The sequence below is a fragment of the Bubalus bubalis genome, chromosome 4 (assembly GCF_019923935.1).
Source record: "Bubalus bubalis isolate 160015118507 breed Murrah chromosome 4, NDDB_SH_1, whole genome shotgun sequence".
Lineage (NCBI taxonomy): Eukaryota > Metazoa > Chordata > Mammalia > Artiodactyla > Bovidae > Bubalus > Bubalus bubalis.
This window is the reverse complement of record NC_059160.1, coordinates 44,631,460-44,655,555: the sequence shown is the minus strand read 5'-3', so window position 1 is coordinate 44,655,555 and position 24,096 is coordinate 44,631,460. Positions and strand designations below refer to the sequence as shown.

General features: G+C 49.3%; 1 protein-coding gene across 3 annotated transcripts; it reads right to left on the bottom strand.

Moving 5' to 3' along the window:
• Positions 1-349: 349 nt before the first annotated feature.
• On the bottom strand, positions 350-23,562 carry IFT27 (intraflagellar transport 27). 3 transcript variants are annotated; one of them, XM_006056973.4, is made up of 7 exons: positions 23,123-23,562; positions 15,624-15,703; positions 15,210-15,269; positions 12,207-12,266; positions 8,372-8,489; positions 7,351-7,460; positions 350-584 (listed from the first exon to the last, which is right to left on the bottom strand). In XM_006056973.4, the coding sequence occupies exons 1-7, from the start codon at positions 23,154-23,156 to the stop codon at positions 486-488; spliced, it is 561 nt and encodes a 186-aa protein (XP_006057035.1). In that variant the 5' UTR covers positions 23,157-23,562; the 3' UTR covers positions 350-485. The 3 variants fall into 3 exon arrangements, with proteins under 3 accessions (XP_006057035.1, XP_025139299.2, XP_025139300.2); XM_025283514.3 differs by having other exon boundaries at positions 8,372-8,565; positions 23,123-23,306; XM_025283515.3 differs by having other exon boundaries at positions 8,372-8,562; positions 23,123-23,306.
• Positions 23,563-24,096: the final 534 nt, after the last annotated feature.

Below are 24,096 nucleotides of genomic sequence, written 5' to 3'. Positions count from 1 at the left end.
AAGAGGCACCCAGGGCGGCCGGCAGAGGGCACTATTTTGCCAGGGACAGTAGTCATCACCAGGGAGCTCTGGCATCCGGAAAGCGGGCAGATAGACAGCAAAGCTGAGTCTGTTAGAACAAGGAGAGGGCCATCAGCCTCACGGCCAGGCAGCAACTTCCAAGCTGAGCATCTCGACTGTCGCAAATTGTGGGTGGGCTCTTGTTGGGGAGTGTCCTTCGGGGCGGGCAGGATGCCCACTGTCCCAAAGGCCGGCTGCCACCACTGGAGGCTCTGGTGCTACTCTGGGAGCAGCAGCCAATGTGTAAAATGGTTCCAGGGCTGCCCTGGCCAAGAACGGAACGAGCTGCTGCTTCTCCATTTTCTCCTTTTATTTAAAGCTGTCACAATAGACTGGAAGTGCCAGGCAGCTCCATCTTCTCCCATCTTCCGAGGAGACAGAGCCCAGGGCCGGGTTCCATCGCAGGGAACGGTCTGGCCAGCCTCTCACACCAGCGCCTGGAAAACCTCCAGCTTCTCCCGGTACAGGTGGTGAAACTGTTTGGCCAGGTAGTGGAAGGGGGCTTCATAGTTTTCCATCTCCTTCTGGAGAGACAAGTTGAAGAAGGGTTGGCTGGCTTTAGGGATGTCACAGACAGCTGGCATTCCCCATCCCCCCCTCCCATCAGGCGCTCCGACCTGTGACCCAACCTCTTCTTCCCAGCACTCGGGGCCGCTACTACAGTTCCGCCTGTTTTACAAGAAGGCAGCTGAGATGCAGAGAGATGAAGATGGCTTGCCGAAAGCCACACACTGCCTGTGACGGAGCTGGGTCTGAACCTAGACATGTTCCCACAGAGCCTGTGCTTTTAGCTAGTCTCACGCTGTGTGACAGGACATCAAAACGAGACTCGTTCTTGCTTAGCTTTGCCTGAGGTCCCAGAGGTCAAAGCAAAACAACAGATGGCATGCTCTGGAGGGAGGACCAAGCAGGATGGAGGTGGGGGTGTGTGTGTGCTGTGGTATTTCCCCAAGGATGGGATGTGGGCGCTTCTCTTTTCCCTCACCCTGAGGTCAGTGGGAGGGTCCCAAGAGAAGCCTACAGCCCAGGGACTTAGGAAGGTGCTGGGCCCAGGCTTGGGAAGCACTGAGGTGAGGCTGGGGCTGGCTGTTTGGATGGCTGAGCAGGACAGGAAAGACGGCCTGCACTACCTCGTCTGTCAAACTGGGGTTGCAGCCGTGCTTCCCTGGACCAGCAGAAGGCCCTGCAGGAGCCCAGTGTGAAGCTATCCTAAAGGGGCCTCCCAGGGACAGCCCCCAGGAGGGCGATGGGTTCCACCACCAGTGGATGGCCCGGAACGGAGGCTGCAGGAAAGCTGAGCAGGTGTCACCTGTGAGGCGGAAGCTGCAGGTGAGCGAGCCCCCTATGGGGGTAGGGAGGGCATCTCAGACACCTGGCAAGTCCAGAGGGGCCAGAACAGGTCCCAGCAAAGAGAGCTGGAGGGGAAGCACAGGTGTAGAAACACAGACGCAGAAGCCCAGTCCTGCTTCCCACAGCAGGCTCAGGGGGTGGAGCTGACTTTAAATCAAGAATTTTGACAGTCACTCAGGACTGGCTACTTTTATAACTGAAACAACGAATAATTTTGTGACTAAAGGTGCCCAGAGGATTTTTTATTATCTGAGAGATTAAAGTTCTGGAACTTGCCCTAGATTTTCTCCATCCCGTGGGAAGAATCTGCCCTATAGGGTGAGCATGACAAGCTCTGGGGGAAAGAAAATAGTACTCTCTCCACTTAGCTATCGTTTGTCACTCTCTATAGTAGAAGGCAATGGCACCCCACTCCAGTACTCTTGCTTGGAAAATCCCATGGACGGAGGAGCCTGGTAGGCTGCAGTCCATGGGGTCGCTAAGAGTCGGACATGACTGAGCGACTTCACTTTCACTTTTCACTTTCATGCATTGGAGAAGGAAATGGCGACCCACTCCAGTGTTCTTGCCTGGAGAATCCCAGGGACGGGGGAGCCTGGTGGGCTGCCGTCTATGGGGTCGCACAGAGTCGGACACGACTGAAGCGACGCAGCAGCAGCAGCAGCAGCAGTCACTCTCTATGTGTGTGCCCATGGGTATTAAAAACAATTTTTTTAAAAGAAATAAGTTGGCAGAAGAAAGCACCCACTGCTTTCAAGACAGTAGCTCAAACTATGAATTCACGAGTACTTGTTTTCAGACAATCCTTGCCTGCTGGCAAAAGTGCAGTCTTGAGAAGAGACAATGAAATAGTCCCACTAAAATGGAAGGATTTCCAAACCAAAGTATGTAACGAGGTTATCAAGCTCAGAGCCTCTGTTCTACAGTGGTCTGGGGTGCCAGGCGTGCAGTGGCCCAGCTGGCTTAGGCAGAGCCCAGCCTATAATTCAGAGGCTCCAAGTATGAGAAGAGCAGCCTTTCCACTCTGCCAGACAGGGTGACAGAAACAGGTATGTGAAACCAGATCCTGCAGAGAAAGTTACTGGACTTGCCAGGAAAGCAAGTCCCAAGGCAGAGGAGACAAGTCACCAGCAGAAGAACCAGAGGTGTCAGTGTGGAGAGGGGGGCTGAGGAATGAGAGGACCGCTGGCGGCCCAGACAAGTGTCAATACCAAGTTCACAACTACCAAGGACCGGAAGGCTGTCAGTCTCCAGCAAGACATAAGAGGAATAACTCAGTTGTATCTGCAAGGTGCTTTGGATTGTACAGAGTGTAACATCCTAGGAAATGTCAAACAGCAAAACATTACCTCGGTTGAAAATGTAGTTAAGTGTTGAATGGGAAGAGAATGAGGCCGGCAAAGCACATACTCGAGGATTTCTAAATGAACCTGAAAGCTCTTAAAAGCTAGATCTTAGGGAAAACGCAACATAAAAAGTAGGGAATTCAATGGAGGCAAGCCTTTTTATACACATGGAGTGCTCCTGAAGTAGCAGATGTAAACGGAACCATTTTCCAAATGCACTAGGAGGGCTTGCCAATGACAGGAGTCCTTTTGTTAGATGACAAATCATAGTCTCATGGACATCTTTGGACACCTGTAGAGTAGGTCTGCTTTGCATGAAGAATCCTTAGAGCAGGGTCAGACTAGTGCTTAATCTGACCCAGAATTCTCCCCCTGCTGCTGCTGCTAAGTCACTTCAGTTGTGTCCGACTCTGTGCAACCTCATAGACGGCAGCCCACCAGGCTCCCTCGTCCCTGGGATTCTCCAGGCAAGAACACTGGAGTGGGTTGCCATTTCTTCTCCCCCTAGAGACTCCCAGAGTGGGCTCTGTGGGAGGCCATAGCCCCTTCGAGGTTATCGAGCTGGGCAGGGTTGTGTTCTAGTTCTGGTTCTATGCTTGTTAGCTGGGTGACCAGAGAAAGCTATGCAGTCTTTCTGAGTCTGTCACCAGTGAGATAAAGAGAGCAGCAGGGCTGCTGGAAGCCTAAACAGATAATGTGTGCAAAACACCCAGCACACAGTGGGTGCTCAGCAAACACCAGTTCCCTTCCTCTCTTCTTTCTGCAAGAGAAGCCATCCCTATGGATCTTTCTTGAACTTTCTTTTATTTAGTATTGCCCAACTTCTTAGAGCAGTAAACAATGCATTAAAATTTTTTAACTTCTGCTTAAAGAAATGCTTTAAGTTTTTTTGGCGTGAAAAGGCCAAATATTGAGGGGTGTCAGGAAGTCAAAGAGGAACCACAAAGGATCCCAAATAGCCAAAGCAATCCTGAGAAAGAACAAAGTTAGAGGCATCATAGTTCCTGTTCAAACCATACTGCAAAGCTACAGTATTCAAAACAATATGACACTAACATTAAAAACAGATACAAAGAGCAATGGGACAGAACTGAGAGCCTGGATATAACCATATACAGATATGGCCATCTAATATTTGACAGGGGAGTCAAGAATACTCAAAGGGGAAAAGACAGTCCCTTCAGTAAACAGGGCTGGGAAAATCAGATATTCACATGCAAAAGGATGAAACTAGAACCCTAATTGGCACCACTCACAGAAATTAACTGAAAATGAATTACAGACATGAAATCATAAAATTCCTAGAAGAAAACACTGGGGAAAAGATCCTTGACACTGGCTTTGGCAAAGGTTTTATGAATATGACACCAAAAGCATAAGCGACAAAGGCACAAATCAGTAAGTGGGACCAAAGCAGACTAACGAGCATGTGCACAGCCAAGGAAACCATCAGCAAATGAAAAGGCAACCTGCGGAATGAAAGAACATATTTGCAAGCCACACATCGGATAAAGGATTAACATCGAAAACACACAAGAATTTGTACAACTCAACAGCAAAAACATAAATACTATGATGAAAAAAATGGGCAAAGGATCAGCAACAGATATTTTTCCAAAGAAAGTATTCAAAGGACCAACAAGTATATGAAAAGGCGCTCAACATTATTAACCATTGGGGAAATGCAAATTAACCACATTATGTCACCTCACACCTGTGAAGATGACCATCATCAAAAAGACAAGAGACAAGTGTTGGTGGCGAAGTGGAGAAATGGGAAGCCGTGTGCACTGTTGGTATGAAAACTGGTGCAGCCAGTGTGGAAAACAGGATGGAGGTTCCTCAAAAATTAAAAATAGAGTTGCATATGATTCAGACTCAGACCCACTTCTGAGTCTGTAACCAAGGAAATGAAATCACTATCTTGGAGAGATTTCTTCATCCACGACAACAAGTCACAACATAGAAACAATGTAAGTGTACACTGATGAGTGGATAAAGGCAATGTGGGCCACACACAGAGGAATACTATTCAGCCACAAAAAAGAAGGACATTCTGCCATTTGTGACAACGTGGATGAATCCTGAGGGCATTATGCTAAGTGAGATAAGCCAGACAAGAAAGACAAATATTGCTATGTTGTCACTTATAAGTGGAATCTAACAAAAGACAACTCAGAAACAGAGCAGGTTGGTGGATGCCAGGGGCAGTGAGGTGGGGGCAGGAGAAAGGGGTGAAGGTGATCAAAGGGTACAAAACCCCCAGTTTTAAAATGAGTATGTTGTGAAGATGGAATTATAAAGAAAAAAGAAAATCAAACAGCAGTAACTAACACAACATTTTAAAGCAAATACACTCCAATAAAAAAATAAAACAAAACAAATGGCCATGTAAGACAACTGTGGCTGCACTTAGTAAGAAGAGAGGAGGTGGGCTTGGCTAAGTCTCAGATGGCATTGGGTTGTATTTCCTTTTTAATTACAGCTTTCTTAACCGCACTGCTGGTGGTGCTTCGTTGGCATCAGCTCAGGGGGGACTAGTTAACCTGCGCGGTTAATACCAAGTGCGAGCTGCAGCCTCCCCAGACATCATTTACACCCGCCCATTTCAATCGCGCAGAGGCAAACACCTGACCCAGAGCTTACACGTCCAGCCCAGTGGTTTCTCGTGATGAAAGCTGGGAGTGAAGGTTAATTTCTGAGTTCTATCAAGAATTCCAGAGAACGTGGGATATTAGGGTGAGGAGGCAATTTCATGAATGTGAGTGGAGGAGGAGGGAAAATGGAATATTGTTTGCTGTGGGTGGAAGAGTTACTGCTTTGCTCAAAGGCGTGCTGCGTACAACATGGGTAACCCTCCATACAGTAAAAGCTCACTAACCGGAACTTCATTAATGCAGCATTTGTGATTACTGGACCAGAGGCAAGACTGACATTTACCTCCGTACAGTCTAGGAATACAAAGATTTAGTGAGTAATAATAGTATAAATGAGATTACTGGGGGGAATAGTTATACTTAAAAAAAGCTAACATTGACAGAGCGTTTACTATGCCCCAGATTTTGTGCTAAGTGTTTTTATATTCACCATCTGACTTAATTCTCATATTTATTACTCAATGAGGAATATATTTTATCATCCCTATTTAATAGGTGAGGAACCTGAGGCACAAACAGGTTAAATAACACTCAAGGGGCCCACAGATAGGGCTTCTATTCACCATCAGAGGACAGAGCACCTGATTTTACTTGCTACACTTTCCCTAAGGAAAGCATGCTGCTTTGGGGGTGTTTAAGAAGTTCACATCCAGGGACTTCCATGGTGGCCCAGTGGCTAAGACTCCACCTCGCAATGCAGGGGATGCAGGTTTGACCCCTGGTTGGAGATCTGAGATCCCATATGCCACGGGGCAACTAAACTTGCACCTTGCAACTACCGAGCCTGCGTGCCGCGACTGGAGAGCCTGTGTACCACCACGGAAGATCTGCGTGACAGTGCAACAAAGACCCCCACGCACCGCAACCAAGACCCGATGTAGCTAAATTAAAAAAAAACAGTTCACTGCCATATAGGAATTGAACAGCTGCACCCGTCGAGTTTTGTAGATGCAACAAGAGTGCCTGTAACTTAAGTGGAGTTTGAGCAGAACATGACCTCAGGGCTATTTATTAAGTAGCCCACTGACTCTCTGCGAGAACCAAAGAATCAAGGCTAGAGGCCACAGGGCTGGGAGTGAGGTCCAAGTGACCACTAGGGATGTTTCAGGCTGTGCCAGGCGTGGCGAGTCTACCCAGGAGCCCCAGGAAGGGGTTGGCCCCTGGCCCCTACTGGCTCTGAAGTGGATGTTTCTGGGTGGCTCCTGCAGGGGGCAGTGTTCACTTGATTCCCTGCCATCATCGCACAAGCGTTCATCCAACTGGTATAGCCTGGGTCACATGCCTGCACCCCGGCTGCAGGGAGGCTGGGAACTCAGAACTCCCCACACAGGAGGGGCTTCACGTGACATTGTGAACATGCCAAAATCATGATATCACGCATTGAAAGTGCAGGGAACAAACCACTCTGTCCCACTTCCTGAGGGCTCCTGTGGCCTGGAGTCACTCTGGGGCTGCAGCAAGGTGGCGACTGGGAGCAGTGAGGGGAACCAGAAGTCGGGGGTCCCAGTCCTGGTGCAAGCCTTTATGAGTCACGTGACCTTGGGCCAGTCATGTCACCCCATCAGGAAGTGGGAAGTGTGGGCCAGCTCCTGGATCAGGGGACTGATTCTGAGGGCCTATAAAATAATGTGCCAACAACGCCATAACCATGTGCCTCCTGCAGACGTCCAGCAGCACTGTGGCTGGACACAACACGCTTATGTTCCTTACTAACTGGTATCCAGCTTTTCCCAGGGCTGGCTGGCTGATCCGCTTCATTGTAACACACGAGTGACTCTTGCTATATTGAGACGAGATCTCAGGCGAAGGATGTAACATCAGCTCCAAATCTGCATATGGTGTGGTAACAATTTGATGCATGCAAGGTCACGTGAAAAACTGCTTCCAGCCAAGGCCCCGCTGCAGACTGGGGCTATGGCGCAGGCGGTGGTACTTACCACGGATGTTTCAAAACATTCCAGGCCTTGGCCCAGTGCCCACGCCTGGGCCTGGGCCACATCCACTACTCGCCTGCCAGCCAGGTCTGTCTTGTTCCCCACCAGCACACCTACTCGAAAGAGACAATCAGAGCATCGCATTATAACCATGGCCGTCTGGGAGGACAGCTGGAGAGAAAAAACAGCAAGCAGGCTACTTCTGAGGGGTGTGAAATGTCATCTGAGAGAGGCCGTCTGACCCCAGGTGGTGAGCACCAGCAGACTCTGTGCTGGGCCCCAGGGGCCGAGGCAGAGTGGGTGGCATGCCCTTCCACCTGCAGTTTTTGTTCAGCCCCTTTTCTAGATCTTGAAGGTACCTGCCTGCCTTGTCTCCTTAAGGCTCTGAGTGCTGTGAAGGCGAGGACCAAACCGATGTGAGCATTTGCAATCATTTCTAGCACATGGAGCAAACTTTCAAAACGGTCATTAATACTAATCTGAGGGCTGGGCTCGGAGTCAGGGATGCAGAGGTAATTTAGTTCTGTTGCCAGCTGTATCCGCTGCAGCTAATTTTTGAGCCTGCCTCTGGAGATTGCTTTCCTTGGTCTCTAATGAGGAGAATTTGTTGATCTCACATAGGGATGAGAAATAAACTGATTGAGAGCATTCAGAAGTGACAGCGGGCCTTGCATGTTTCCCGGTGCCCCACATACAGGAGAAAATGAGGGCTGTTTCCCTGGGGTGAGCCTTCCAGAAACAACTCGCATTCATATCTCAACACCTTCCCCTTAGTATGTTTGAGTTGCTCCACAACCCTGCCAGATGGGCATCACCAGGTCCATTTTACAGACTCAGAGGTGTGGCAACTCACTGAGGTTGCGAGGGCTCCGAAGGGGCAGAGCCAGGGTACAGTCCAGATTGCTACACCCAAAGCCCAGAGCATCTTGTTTTTGCACCCACAGGTACCTCTGCAGTGACCTTGTGCCCTTGAATTTGAAGGACAGAGGAGCTGCTGGAAACCCTGGATGCCTGCAGCTCTTACCTGGGAGGGTGGTCCCTGGAATCTGAGACCGAGCCTTCTCCAGCCACTTGCTGCAGTTGGTGAAGGACTGCTCGTTGGTCACGTCGTAGACAAGACACAAGACATTGGGACTCTCCCACTAGGCAAGGCGGACAGGATGCGAACACGTCACTGACAGCGAAAGTGACTTCTAGGCAGGGAGGCAATGTGGCCTTCTAAGGGAAGGGACACGTGAGTGGAGGGAAATGAAAAATCCTAAAGGGGATATGAGTCAGAAAACTGAGCCACACCCATGGATGAAAACGATTTACCCACAGGTATGAATGGGAAGGCCTAGGCGCAGTGACCGTGATGGCAAGAGCTTGAATCCATGCCAGGCTCTCTGCTGGGCATTTTCTGTGTGTCACTATGAAACCTCCCAACTCTGCAGGGCTGGTCTGAAGATCCCTACCATGTAGCTGAAGGTAGTAAGTTCAGAGTGGGTAACTGGCTTGCCCAGGTCACATGGGATTCAAACACCAGGGTGGAGCTGATGCCTTTCTCTACCCAGAAACGCTTTGTCTGCCTTGGTTCCATGAACTCATTCTGCTACTTGTTCTCATCGAGGGCCCACTCTTATGCAAGTTGATGTGCTTTTCTGCTCTGCAGGCCTGAAAGCGCATCCTTTTTTTTCATTATCCAGTTGCTGGAAGCTGGTTTGCTAACATCTTCTTAATAAGGGTCGGCTTTTTAAAATGCAAAGGGTATGTTCTGCTTCTCCAGCAGCATGTCAGCCCTAATCTAAACCAGATCGGCCACTGGACAGGGTTCATGGTCCCAATTAAGAACCAAGGCTAAGCTCTCAGGAGCCAGCACCTTCTGGGGCTGCTCAGATACCTGGGCCATCCTGCTGCTTGGCACAGGCTGTGGGACCGCGCTGATACTCGTCCTGGTCTCTGGGGACCCCCATTATGCACAATTAGAGACCGGTTTATTTCTAAGGTGTTATCACCTCCCAAGGTGTGAGGGAGAAGCCTTTTCCTTTTAGCTGTCCTTGGAAGGTCAGCCTGGAATTGGCTCTGCAGGCCTCTAGGATGGGAGGAACTTAGACTAAATTGATGATGCCCTTACACCTTCACTTCACAGACTAACTCAAGAACTCTAGCTGAAGCCACACTGACCACCTCTGTGAGCATGCAGGAGAGACCTTCTTCTTCCAGGCCTCAGTGAGTGGACCCAGGATGGGCAGCAGGCGGCCCTGACTTCCCCAGACACTTTATCCTCTCTGCCAGGCAGCGCTGGCTATTATGTACGCACGTGGTAAAACACCAAGAACTCATGCATGAGGCCAGCCCTGTGTGAAATTACCATCACTAGATCTATTTCTCTTAGACAAAAAAAAGAAAAAAAAAAAGGAGGGGGGCAGCAAAAATTTCTATTAAAATGTAGCTGTTCTTGGAAAGGCAGGGGCTCTGGAGATCTCAAACCTTCTAATTAGCTCACTGGCCCAGATTAGCGGAACTGTTACCTTGGAAGGTACAGCAAACTGGATCCTAAGAGGAAGGCTGCTCTGGCTGGAGGAGCCTGGGCAGCAGGGGCAGGTCCCAGAGCAAACCTAGATGGGGTGGGCTTGCAAATATGGGCACAATAAAGGACAGAAATGGTATGGACCTAACAGAAGCAGAAGATATTAAGAAGAGGTGGCAAGAATACACAGAAGAACTGTACAAAAAAGATCTTCACAACCCAGATAAACATGATGATGTGATCACCAACCTAGAGCCAGACATCCTGGAATGCAAAGTCAAGTGGGACTTAGGAAGCATCACTATGAACAAAGCTAGTGGAGGTGATAGAATTCCAGTTGAGTTATTTCAAATCCTAAAAGATGATGCTCTGAAAGTGCTGCACTCAATATGCCAGCAAATTTGGAAAACTCAGCAGTGGCCACAGGACTGGAAAAGGTCAGTTTTCATTCCAATCCCAAAGAAAGGCAATGCCAAAGAATATTCAAACTACTGCACAATTGCACTCATCTCACACGCTAGTAAAGTAATGCTCAAAATTCTCCAAGCCAGGCTTCAACAGTAGGTGAACCATGAACTTCCAGATGTTCAAGCTGGTTTTAGAAAAGGCAGAGGAACCAGAGATCAAATTGCCAACGTCTGCTGGATCATCGAAAAAGCAAGAGAGTTCCAGAAAAACATCTACTTCTGCTTTACTGACTATGCCAAAGCCTTTGACTGTGTGAACCACAAAAAACTGTGGAAAATTCTGAAAGAGATGGGAATACCAGACCACCTGACCTGCATCCTGAGAAATCTGTATGCAGGTCAAGAAGCAACAGTTAGAACTGGACATGGAACAACAGACTGGTTCCAAATAGGGAAAGGAATACATCAAGGCTGTATATTGTCACCCTGCTTATTTAATTTATATGCAGAGTACATCATGAGAAACACTGGGCTGGATGAAGCACAAGCTAGAATCAAGATTGCTGGGAGAAATATCAATAAGCCCAGATATGCAGATGACACCACCCTTATGGCAGAAAGTGAAGAAGAACAAAAGAGCCTCTTGATGAAAGTGAAAGAGGACAGTGAAAAAGTTGGCTTAAAACTCAACATTCAGAAAATGAAGATCATGGCATCTGGTCCCATCACTTCATGGCAAATAGACAGGGAAACAATGGAAACCGTGACAGACTTTTTTTTTTTTGGACTCCAAAATCACTGTAGACGGTGACTACGGCCATGAAATTAAAAGACGCTTACTCCTTGGAAGAAAAGTTATGACCAACCTACAGCATATTAAAAAGCAGAGACGTTACTTTGCCAACAAAGTTCTGTCTAGTCAAAGCTACGGTTTTTCCAGTGGTCATGTATGGATGTGAGAGTTGGACTATAAGGAAAGCTGAGTGCTGAAGAATTGATGCTTTTGAACTGTGGTGTTGGAGAAGACTGTTGAGAGTCCCTTGGACTGCAAGGAGATCCAATCAGTCCCTTCTAAAGGAAATCAGTCCTGAATATTCATTGGAAGGATTGATGCTGAAGCTGAAACTCCAATACTTTGGCCACCTGATGTGAAGAACTGACTCATTTGAAAAGACCCTAATGCTGGGAAAGACTGAAGACTGGAGGAGAAGGGGATGACAGAGGATGAGATGGTTGGATGGCATCACCGACTCAATGGACATGAGTTTGGGTAAACTCTGGGGGTTGGCGATGGACAGGGAGGCCTGGCGTGCTGCAGTCCATGGGGTTGTAAAGAGTCGGACACGACTGAGTGACTGAACTGAACTGAACTGCTATGGGACCTCGAGGGCACCCCCTAGTGCGGAAGGAAATCTTTGCTCCAGGCCTAGGAGGTAGCATGCAGGCTAAGCTGCTTCAGTCATGTCCGAATCTGTGACCCCATAGACTGTATGCCAGGCTCCTCTGTCCATGGGATTCTCCAGGTAAGAATACTGTAGTGGGTTGCCGTGCCCTCCTCCAGGGGATCTTCCCCAGCCAGGGATCGAACCCGAGTCTCTCAAGTCTCCTGCATTGGCAGGCAGGTTCTTTACTACTAGTGTAGGAGGAGGACTGAAAAAAACATCTGTAGGAGAGGGTTGCCTAAGAGAAGAGAGTCACCAAAGTCGGAGGGTACTCTGGCATACTGGGAGCCCAGCTAGTCCAGAGTTGGGGGGAGGGGCAATCACAAATCACATGCAAAAGCTGCTTTACCTGCCAAGGGGCCACAAGCCCCAAGGCTGGGAGGAATGACCCTTAAAGAGTGTTGCCATGGTCACCTTTCCTGGCGACTGGAGTGCAGTGGGCATTGTTAAGGGGCAAACCTTTGGAGGGAGGCAGAGGTTAGAAAAAAGACTGATACTTACCAATTTATCCAGCATTTCAGAAAACAGCTCTTTGCCGGCCGAGTCAAAAATGAAGAGTTCCTGGAATCAGAAAGGCAGGTCTCAGAAAGTTGAGGAAACCCCTGGCTGCACATGCGGATAGGACTCCCGCTCACCTTCAGGGTGATCCATGCATGCACACGTGCACATACATTTATCTCTTGCCCTCGGCAGGCAGAAGAGGATGGGAAGAGGAACGAACTCAGGTACAATTGTTTCCCACCCCAAGCAGCCCCTTCTGGGTGGCATCTCACCTCTTCTAACCCAGAGTGCAAAAATACCAGGAACAAGCTGACTCCCCACCTGGCAGAACAGAATGCTAAACAGGCTGACAAGTGCTCTGGTTTCCAAAAGGTCATTCTGCACTTTGTTAACCAAATTGATTTTCAAATCTTGAAAAACGATCCTGTTTAAAGGAGGTCACGGAGGAGGCCTGGGGAAGGCATTTAAAGTAGGACAGTCTGTCAGGGTTCTGGACAGCTGAGGCTTGATGCTGGCGGAGGGCTCAGGATGACCCTTCCTGACCGTGTCCCAACCTTTGCCGGCCCAGGTGAGAGCCCCTCCCCATTGCTGCCATCCAGGAAGTCTCCCCCAGTGCCCCTGTAATTTCCCACTGGCTCTGGTGACCAGCACATGCTGTCTGAAGGTCAGCAGCATCCTCTGCTTTGCACATTGGCGATAGCTGCATTCATTTTATCCCTTCTCACTGCATCTCGGGTACTGAAAATTGCTTTTTGCTCATGGACTGCTTTGACAATCTGGCAATTCTTAAACCTTCTCTCCAGGAAAGTACATGCAAACATTGTTGTTTGGTTGCTAAGTCGTGTCTGACTCTTCTGTGACCCCACGGACTGTAGCCCGCCAGGCTCCTCTGTCCATGGGATTCCCCAGGCAAGAATACTGGAGGGGGTTGCCATTTCCTTCTCCAGGGGATATTTCTGACCCAGGGATCTCCTACATTGGCAGGCTGATTCTTTAGCACTGAGCCACCAGGGAAGCCCACAGGCAAACGTAACAGCTTGGAATTCAATTTCAAGGGTTGAGCTTTACCACAGAGAGATGCGGGTTAGGAACCTTGATACTCAGGAAGTTCTAAGGGTGAGGTCCAGAGTCCAGTCTTTCTCACTTCCTCTTCTTTTCTCTATAGATTTTATTAACTGAATATAGACTTCTATTTATTAATAACATAATATATGGCAGCCCAAGTCACCAAATACTGTTACAAAATATCCCCTCACTTTTGCTAACTGAAAATCAGGATATTGCTTTATTCTTTTCTTCAAATCATTACAAAACTATGGTGTGGTAGAGACAGTCATATAATTAGGTCCTGGTTGTTAACTCAATGGACATGAGTTTGAGCAAACTCCGGGAGATAGTGAAGGACAGGGAAGCCTGGCATGCTGCAGTCCATGGGGTTGCAAAGAGTCGGACAGGACTGGGTGGCTGAACAACAACAATTAACTGTTTCAGGAGGGAACCTGGCCATGGCAATGTCACAGCTGAAATATGTACCTCTGAGCTTCTAGTCTTCTTTTCTTTTGGCAATTGTTGGCCTCACCTCCTCTTCTTCATCCCTTCCTTACAGTGCTTCCCATGTCCCTCTCATTCTGTTCCCAAATGCTCAGACAAGTCTAGACCAAGTCCTGGCACTATTGGGTAGCTAGTCAGATGTGAGCAGGTCCTGCTCCATCCTGGACATGGTCCTCTTTCCTTCCCCCATCTGGACACTGGTGACCAGAGCATGCCCAGAGATCCTTCTTCTCCTAGTCCTTGACCACCTCTCCTAGTCAAGGACTACTGCTAAATTTCCAGGCTTAGCAAAATCAAGCAAGATAAAACCTCCAGCACAGGTTGGCACAGGCACACCAAGACCTAAATGGTGACTCAAAGTAACCAGGGGTTCATTATGCTGTATTTGTAATAAATTAGCACTGCACTTTCTGCCCCCTCCCCTGCTGTGGGTTACACTTGGGTGCTTATGGGTGACTGTGCATGAGGAGAAAAATTCTTAGAACCTAAAGCTGTCAATCAACTTGTCAGTCAGATGATGCAGGGCATAGGGAGGGACCACCGCTCTAAAGACCCCAACTTTACACCACTGAGGGGCTGCTTCTGATTTTCAAACAACCTGTTCTTTCTCAAGAGGATACTCTTGTTTTGCTTAATAAAACTATTGCTACTTAAAACTGTTCTATGTCAAAGACAAATATCATATGATATTGCTTAAATGTGGATTATAAAAAATGGGTACAAATGAACTTATCCTCAAAACAGAAGTCAAGTTACAGACATAGAAAACAAATTTATGGCTACCAGGGGGCAAGCAGGGGGAGGGATAAATTGGAAGATTGGAACTGACACGTATACACTACTATATATAAAATAGATAACTAATAAGGACCTACTGTATAGCACAGAGAACTCCACTCAATAGTCTGTAATGGCCCATTGGGAAAATAATCTGAAAGAGTGTATATATATAACACACACACACACGCACATATATACATGGGGGCTTCCCTGGTGGCTCAGATGGTAAAGAATCTGCCCGCAATGCAGGAGACCTGGGTTTGATCCCTGGGTTAGGAAGATCCCTTGGAGAAGGGCATGGCAACCCACTCCAGTATTCCTGCCTGAAGAATTCCAAGGACAGAGGAGCCTGGAGGGCGACAGTCCATGGGGTCGCAAAGACTTGGACACAACTGAGCAACTACTGAGATATATATATATATATCTTATTCACTTTGCTGTACACCTGAAACGAACACAACTTTATCAACTACATCCAATTAAAAAAAAAAAAAAAAGCTACCCCATGTCCCTCCACTGAAGTCCTTCCCCCAGAAGGCGAGAGCTAGGAAATCGCTGTTCCCCAGGGATAGCGCTGCTTCTCTCCCAGGGAGGAGGACAGTGACCCCCGGAGTCCACAGGCAGAGCTGGGGCAGCACTGAGCTCCCTCGGGGGAGCAAGGGGACCACTCACCACACTGTCCCCCGTGTCAGGGACTGGCACTGTCTTCACCACCAGATCCACCCCTGTTGTCTGCGGAGGAAAAGGAAGAACACACACGTCAGGGGGCCCCACGGGGTGTGTTGTCAGGAAGAGCACCCCACCCTGGGAGGCATGTCCCTGGCTCCAGTGTCTGTTCTGGGCTCACTTCTTGTGCATAAGTCAGAGAGGACCTAGTTTCGTCCAACCCCCTGCCCACAAGCAAGCTGTATGTGGTGACCAGCTGACCACAGGCTAGTCTGCTCCATACGGCTCTGCACCCTGTGGCTTGTGGCCATTCGTCAGGTCTCTGAGGGTTTCTTAAGGACACTGGGAAAGTCACTCCCTTAGGGTTATCTGATCATTTCTCTTTAAGCCTCTGCCAGGCCCACAACACCCACATCTTACCAGGGTGTAGTTCTTCTGGAAATGGGCCCCGTCGCTGCGGAAGAGCTGTGCCAGGGCGGTCTTGCCCACGGTGGGGTCTCCTGCAAGGTCAGAGTAGAAGAAAAACACTGCTTTCACGCTAATTGGACTCAAGGATCTCCCACTCCAGAAACTTAGTCTGGAAACCGAAAAACTTCAATGAGTTCTCAGAGAAAACGTGCCTGATTCTCAAGGGAAGTTGCCCTGGGGTTGCTGGCAGGGCAATGGGTCTGTGAGACCCATTTTCCAAACCAGCCTCATTTCTTCCGGGCTAACCCTTTCATCTGCACAAACTGACCCAGAAGGTAACAGAGTCGAAGGAGGGCTTCTGAGCACTGGAAACAGAACCGAGACTCTTCCACTGAAATATACCTGATGGGGAAAACCTGTTCCTTACAAACTTGAATTTACTTTGAAGTCTTGAAGGTAAAAAACTTCCCAGGTGGCGCTACTGGTAAAGAACCCACCTGCCAATGCAGGAGATGTAAGAGACATGGGTTCAATCCCTGGGTCAGGAAGATTCCCTGGAGAAGGGCATGGCAACCCTCTCCAGTGTTCTTGCCTGGAGAATCCCATGGACAGAGGAGCCTGGTAGGCTACAGTCCAAAGGGTCACAGAGTTGGACACAACTGAAGTGACTTAACACACTTGAAGGCAAGGAGGTATGACCAGGCACAGACTTACGGGTTCAGGTGACTAAACCACTTTGAGCTTAGAGCATTCATCCTTAGAATCCTGCATAATTACTGAGGGGCAGAGGGGGTGAGAGTTGCTGCTGCTGCTAAGTCACTTCAGTCGTGTCCGACTCTGTGTGACCCCATAGACGGCAGCCCACAAGGCTCCCCCATCCCTGGGATTCTCCAGGCAAGAACACTGGAGTGGGTTGCCATTTCCTTCTCCAATGCACGAAAGTGAAAAGTGAAAGTGAAGTCACTCAGTCGTGTCTGACCCTCAGCGATTCCATGGACTGCAGCCTACTAGGCTCCTCTGTCCATGGGATTTTCCAGGCAGGAGTACTGGAGTGGGGTGCCATTTCCTTTTCCGGGGGTGAGAGTTAGGTGGGACCATATTTATGACAAAGAGTCAGAGACTACATGTGCCACCTGAAACCCATTTCCAAAGGACATTTTCCACTTCCACCTCCTGGTACCCATTTGCAACCACTGTGGACCCATCTTCCTAGGGCCTCTCCTCCAAGTCTACTGGCAACAGCCACTGGTTCCTCTAAGTCCATCTTATACCTACCGGGTCCATCTCCTCAACTTTGTCAGTGGACAGCCCCATAAATTGGTACCTCCAAACTAAAAGTTAATGTCACATTTTCAAGTCTGAGACCTGGACCTTTCACAAGGTGGCAGGGGCAATTTGTTCTGGAGTTCCTTCCGGGCCCCCAGGGGTGCTGGAGACTCTCAGGGCTCATCCTTCACTCCCCTGCGCCCTCCCAACACCCCCACCGGTGGCTCTGCGTGGCCTCCTTTGATACCACGCTGTTTTCATTTGCAAGATCTTTTCCACCTTGAGCTTCATACTGACTCTCCCTCCATCACCCAGCACCTTGGCGGAACACTTGTCTCCTGCTTTCTCACCCCTCTGATCCTCAGCAAAATCACCATCAAGCTCACAGCCTTCTTAGTTGCATCCTTTGATGTCATCTCCTCACCTTAATCCACATCATGGGTGGCTCAACGTTCCTTTTACTTGACTCCTTGATAGCCTGCTGCTCTGTTCACTTTTCAGTTTTGACTTCTGTCACCTCATGTGAGACAACTACTTGACTACTTGTGACATTTCCTTTCACGTTGACTTCTTTGGGTCTGAATGAGCTAGTAAGGTCTTGCTTTTATATCTGCTACCACTTCTTAGAAGGGAACCAACATGGGCTGAGCCTCCATTATGGACCCATTGATACAAACTCATTCACTCCTTCCCAGGCCCCTTACTTGACAGATGAAGATACTGAAACTCAGAGAGCTAAGTAATCTGCCTAGGATTCCAGTAGCATACTCTTTCTGCCAGTCCATCCCTCTCCTAGAGCTCAGGGACCCTTCTGGCCCATTTCTAAACTGCCCCTGTGGGTCCTCATCCCTGCAGCCTTTCAGGAGATGACTGTATCCACCCTCCCGACTTCAATTTTGCTTCTGCATCCAGTTGGAAATTGACTCCTCCCGCTTGTGAAATTCCCCACAGATTTGTTCTGGTTAATTTCATATATCTTGCTTCTGACTGTCAGTCAGAGTTCCCCATACTTCTGGAAAACCTCCGGTGTCGGCTAAGGAAGGATCTGAGCATGAACAGCAAGGGCAGCCAGCCGATAAACACGTTTGCAGAGCAACAAGATGACAAGTGCGAGTTCAAATAATGCAAGCTGAGAACCAAGGTGTCTGAGGGCACAGGGAGGAGAGAAGCTGATGAGGGCTTTCGTCAGCAGGGAGGACTTCCCTGGAGGAGGCTGAACCCAGGGGTGACGGTGGGGACAGGGGACGACGGGTGCACTGCTTGATGGAGAGGGTGCCATCTGCAAGGTCACCTGTGACCTCGTAATTGCCAAATTCAGTGGTTTTCCCTCAGTCCTCACGCTCCTTAACGTCTCTGAAAGATGTCAGTTTGAAGGAGCATCTCTCCTCCTCCACCAGGGTCAGAGCGGCCCTCTGGCCCTGGTGAGCCTGCACTGGCTTGGTCTTCCCGCTGCTCCTCCCCCTCCCCCCATGTGGACATTCTTGTGCATCCATCCTTAGTCTTCATCCACTCTGTCCCATTTACTCTTGCTACCTTTGCTGTTACTTCACGTGCCACAATCCATCTCCCAAGCTTTGCATTTCCAACAACCTGCGGGTGTCTTCACTGCAACGCGGGGCCTTCACCCAGTCTCAAGTGTGTCCACAGCCACACTGGGGCCAGAGCGGTCCTGCCCACCTGTCTCATTGTTCTGTTCACCATTCATTCTCACTGTCCCTAGACTTCACCCACAGTCGCCTCTGAAGTCTCCACCTCCTTCCTCCCACGCCCAGGAAGCTCCTCTTTATTCCTTACATCCTTCGCTGGGTCTCCAGCCCGAATTTCCTTTGTTGTCAGGGCTGAAACTGCCCTAGTTACCTTGAACTTCAACTGGGTCTCTTGTCTCAGCCCCAAACGCACCCATCCATGGTCTGCCCTGTGATGCTGGGGCTGGGGCTCCGCACTCACATTTCTCTGTCTCCCAGGGGCTTCCTGTCACACTCAGGGGCTTCCTGTCAGGCTCTGCCAATGTGAGTTCAAGAACTCTTCCAATGTGGAAGGCTGGTCGGGGGGTAGGAAGAGGGACTTGCTCCTTCTCCTTTTTTGCAGTTTCTCTTAGCAGTCTCCTAGTGATGGCCTTCACCCCAGCAGCAGAGGTCGGCTGCTGCCTCAGTTGTGTTGTTTGTGGTTCTGCACTTCTGGGCCAGCCTGAGTACACCCCCTCAGAGACACTAGCATCGGTGGGTAGCGTCCCCTTCTCAGAGATCTGCAGCTCAATTCCGAGGGCCCTTCTGAGCTTCGGGGTTCTGATGCCCAGCCATCTTCCCTCTGTTCCTGCAGCCCTGGGGTGAGGCTCCTTCCTGCAGTTTCTCTGAGCTGCCTTGCTGTTCCCATTTGTCTTCCCCACCCTCCAGTAGGTGTTTAATGAACATCCCATGCTAAATCCTCACTATCTAGACACTGAGTGCAGTTTCAGCTTTTTGTCTGGACCCTACCTCATGCAGCACTCAGTAATAGAAGTGATCTTAAGACAAAGCCCCTCGGGACGGGCTGGACTTGTGTTTCCCTAAACCCAGGACTGAGCTCCCGGCTAGTGGGCAATGGGTCCTAGTGATCTATGACAAGTGCTGACATCACACACTGGGTACCACCCCAGCCGGGCAGTGTCCCCTCCTTGGAAATCTGGATCCTGGCTCGGGGGGTGGGGGAGGTTCTTCTTTAAGTTTCTGACAACGCTGATCTCTACCTACCCCTTCAGTGTCATGACAATGTTGTCTCCTGGGTTTTTCAGTCTCTGACACCCGATGAACCAATTCCATACATTAAAACCTCTCTGCTGAAATGCCTAATGTATCTTCTGTTTTCTTGACTAGGTCTGGACTGCAAAAACTTCCCAGTTGGCCCTATTTCCTTTTTGTTTTTTCTTGCTGCTTTTCTTTCACCCTGAGTTTGGCATCAACAGACAGGCCTTCATAAAGCAGAGCTTTCCCCTGGTGATGTGCTCACAGAGCCTGTCCAAAGATGCTTTCCACTGTGTACCCTTCTCCACCTTCCAACCCTGTCTCCGACTATCCCTTCCACAAGATCTGGGCTCTTCCCTCCTATTCTCTTACTCCCTGAAAATTCCTCGAAGAAAATCTTCTTCTAGGTCTCCCTAATACAAATCCTAATCCCGCTCAATTTTCTGCCAGGCAAAGCTCAAGGAATGTCCTTCTGATGACCAGCCTCTGAAGGGCATCTCTCGGTCCTCTGTCTTTACCTGCCTGGCTACTGTGGCTCGCTGCTCGTGGCATGAGACTTGTCAGAGCAACCTTCCAGGGAGGCACAGTTATCACCCCCATGTCTGTCAAGAGGCACTAAGTACATGGTACTCAGGGCACAGATTCCAGCTCCAAGGCTTATGAGCTGTGTGACCTTGGTTCTGTAATCTCTCTGGGCCTCAGTTGCTACATCTCCAAAATGGGGAATAACAATACCCATCTCAGAGAATCATTATGAGGATTTAAGGTGTTAACATCTACAGTGCCTGACACATATTAAGTAATATTTAAGTGATCTGGAAGCACATAAAATACAGATAAATGTTAAGTGTTGCTTTCTCTCTTTGTCTGAAGCAGCACAATTAGCAGCCGTGCCTTGAGGTATTCCTCTGGGAGCTGGCACACAAAGGGTGTTTGCTGAGTTATAAGCGTTTGTGTGCAATCCAGGGCTTCCTTCAGTGTGGGAGTGGGCTGGGTTCATCCTGGGATTCCCAGTGCACCTTGTGTGGTGACATACACATGGTAGGTGCTCAATAAATATGAGGACTGGATAAGCACTTGAATTGAGTTATCAGGACCTTTGGTAGCTAGTTCTATGAGAGAACAGACGCCGATTGACTCCATTTAAACAGCTGGTCAGTGTGGGAGGAGGTGCATGTGGTGGGGGTGGGGTGGAGATGGGCTGTGCATAGTGATTCACTGCACTGAGGTCTGTTGTCCCTGGAAACTTCCAAAATGAGATAGATATCCTTAAGGCCTCAAAAGGAGGCTACAGAGTGAGGGCTAGGTTGGAGTTTAGGAACAACTTGTAAGGCCATGGATGAAATCAGGTAAAACTTGTGTTTGAGAGTGTGAGTATAAAGGACAAGGAGTCTAGAATCAAGGTCTGAGATGGTAGCCTGTGGGGCTAAGAACAAGCCCTGGAAATTAGATCACCTGGGTCTAGATACCAGCTCAGCCAAATCCAGCTGTGTGATCCAGGGCAAATGCCCCAACCTCTCTGGGCCTCAGCTGCCCCATCTGTAGAGGAGAATGATGATAATCCTGACCCCATAGAGCTGCTGAGATGACCTGTGCTGAGGGTATAGCACAGCGCAGGCACAAAGATGATGCTCAGTAAGTTGTCTCGTGATAGAAGTTGATTTAAAAAAGAAATAGAAGAAAGAACAGTCAGAGAGAGAAGCCCATTAAAAAAAAAATCTAACTTCAGAGAAAAACGTCTCCATCTTATCCATGAGGAGACTGAGGCTCAGAGAAGTGCTTTGTCCAAGAGGACACAGCCAATCTGTGGAATTATTTTTGTTGCACAATACTGCCCCCGCTGGTGCTCTGGAAACTAGACACTGCTTTTGAAGACCATTCATTGCTTTTGCTCCAGCATGATCTGAGTGACTTCGATCAGTCATCTTTCTGTGTGACCCTTTTACTTCCAAACTGGAAAAGTCATTACAAACACCACCCCTTTCAGTCTGAAAGAGAAGAATTAAAAAAAATAATCTCCTTTTCCTCTATATAATATCTCACTGCTTTTTTCCTGAATTGGTCAGAAAAACCTGGAAAGGTCACAGGTTTCAACAGTAACACAAGTTAAGAATTATGGAGGTGAGCAGATCTGGGGGGTGGGAATCCAGCTAGGACCTTGGGCAACAGACTTCATCTCAGTCCTCAATGAGGTCAGAACAATTCAGCTTCTAACCCAGGGTGCCATGCTGTGCTTAGTTGCTCAGCTGTGTCAGATTCTGCAACCTCATGCACTGTAGCCCGCTAGGCTCCTCTGCCCATGGGGATTCTCCAGGGAAGAATACTGGAGTGGGTTGCTATTCCCTTCTCCAGGGGATCTTCCCGACCCAGGGATTGAACCGGGGTTTCCTGCATTGCAGGCAGATTCTTAACCAGCTGAGCTACCAGGGAAGCCCTACTCCAGGGTGCTGCTGCTACTGCTGCTAAGTCACTTCAGTCGTGTCCAACTCTGTGTGACCCCATAGACAGCAGCCCACCAGGCTCCCCTGCCCCTGGGATTCTCCAGGCAAGAACACTGGAGTGGGTTGCCATTTCCTTCTCCAATGCATGAAAGTGAAAAGTGAAAGTGAAGCCGCTGAGTCGTGTCCGACTCTTAGCGACCCCATGGACTGCAGCCCACCAGGCTCCTCCATCCATGGGATTTTCCAGGCAAGAGTACTGGAGTGGGGTGCCATCACCTTCTCCGCTCCAGGGTGCTACCTACTGTGAAAGGGTTAAATGAAATATATGTGCCTGGCAATGCAGCAAGGACTCAGGAAAGTACATCTGTGCTCTGAGGTCCCAGGTCCATAATCCAGGCAAATGTTACCTGGAGTAACATTGAGCAGTAACACCATAAATATGCATGCCACATATGCATTCATTCTACAAATGTTTATTGAGTACTTCCTATGTTCCAGATGTATGTTCTGGGTGCTTGGGATGTATCAGTCAGCAAAACAGATTCCCACTTTTGGGGGATTCAACATTTATGTCCTCAAACTTATGGGGCAGCAACCATAACTTTGGGTCTTAAAGACAACATACATGGTATTTTTGCAAACACCGGTCAACTGGACATTACTGTCTCCTATCCTTGTTTTCAGAAGAATAGGGTCAAGGAAAAAAATCCCCGTAAGTAAGGACCACCTAAGTCACTGATGCCTAACTTTGGAGTACAGCACATGGTTTAGTTGAAGCACTTATGGTGTGCTTAGCCTGATTTTTTAAAAAACCAGTCTGCTCCTCTTGAGTACAGCTCCAATTGGTAACGGTGGTCTCAGAGTATGACAGGGAGCGAAGGAAACCAGCCGCAGCTACAAGTGTGCTCTGGAAGATAATTATCCCATGCCTAATGGAATTTACTATATCAGTAATTGCATTAACTCGCCTTTGAGAGAGAGAAAGGGAAAGACGGTAGACAATTTACGTGAACAAAAGCTCTCAACAATTTATGAAGTCTCTGGATTTCGGACACTGTATTCGCCCGTAAGTTTTCGGACTCACCTGCCAGGATGCATTTGGCTGCGAGCTTCACCATGGTAACCAACCACCTCCACGGACCAGACAAGAGAAGAGCGGCTGCTGGAGGCGTTGGTGGCCCTGCCTGGGAAGGGGAGTATGGAGAACTGGCGCTCAAGGGGCCAGTGGTCACGGTGGGGACCGGGACAATGGGGCCTGGACCCTTCGGGCAGCCGGTGGGGCGGTATCTGGCGCTAGGGTCCCGGTGTGGCGCGGAGGAGCGCCAGAAGGGGTCAAGTTCTTCAGAAGGCAACCGGGAAGGTGCCAGGGAGGCGATGCGGCTCCCGAACCCAGTCCAGCCCCCTGCAGTGTGGTTCGGGAACAGTGACCCAGAAATCCTCCGGCCTCCGGCCCCCAGCCCCACTGTGGCTGTGATCTCCGGGCAACCACCGCCCGCCTGCCCCGCCTCCTCATTCCCCCTCTCCTCCTTGCTGGCCATCGATTGGCTGCCATCAAAAACTCCCACCCCCGCCCAGGGCTCACGGAGACCAGTGAGAGAAGGGGGCAGGGCTAACAGCCCTTCCTCGCCAGATAATTCGTAGCAGCAACTGCTCTTCAAGTTTATCTCGCTTGACTAATAATTGCAGAAGATGTCAATCATTTCCGCCTCCCGCCCCCTCACGGCTTGAAAGTTCAGGGAAAAGCAGCTCCAACCTTGTATATCCAGAAGCGGCGATAAAACAAGCTTTCTGATTGGTCAGAGGATGGCTAGGCCCATCTTCGGGAGGAATGGTGAATCGCCGTACCCTCCTGCCCTTCTGGAAGTGGGTTCACCCATGAAGGGGGCCGATCGCGAGCGCGGGAGACTGGAGCGGCGCTGGCGCATTGGACGAGGTGCGCTTGCTCAGGCCGAGCTTCGAGCCAGCTTGACCTCGCCGAAGCAGTGCTTTTCGCCCCTCCAAGTCCCAGATTCCAGGGAGCGTGGACGTAAAGTGCATCAAGAAATCCAATCTTTGGCT

Bases quoted from the DNA above. Each gene is read 5' to 3' on its own strand.
- IFT27 (XM_006056973.4), bottom strand. From the start codon at position 23,156: ATGGTGAAGCTCGCAGCCAAATGCATCCTGGCAG. The intron at 12,267-15,209 runs GTGAGTGGTCCC...TTCTGATTCCAG, and splicing joins CTGACACGGGGGACAGTGTG to GAACTCTTCATTTTTGACTC. The intron at 7,461-8,371 runs GTAAGAGCTGCA...TCTTTCGAGTAG, and splicing joins TCCAGGGACCACCCTCCCAG to GTGTGCTGGTGGGGAACAAG.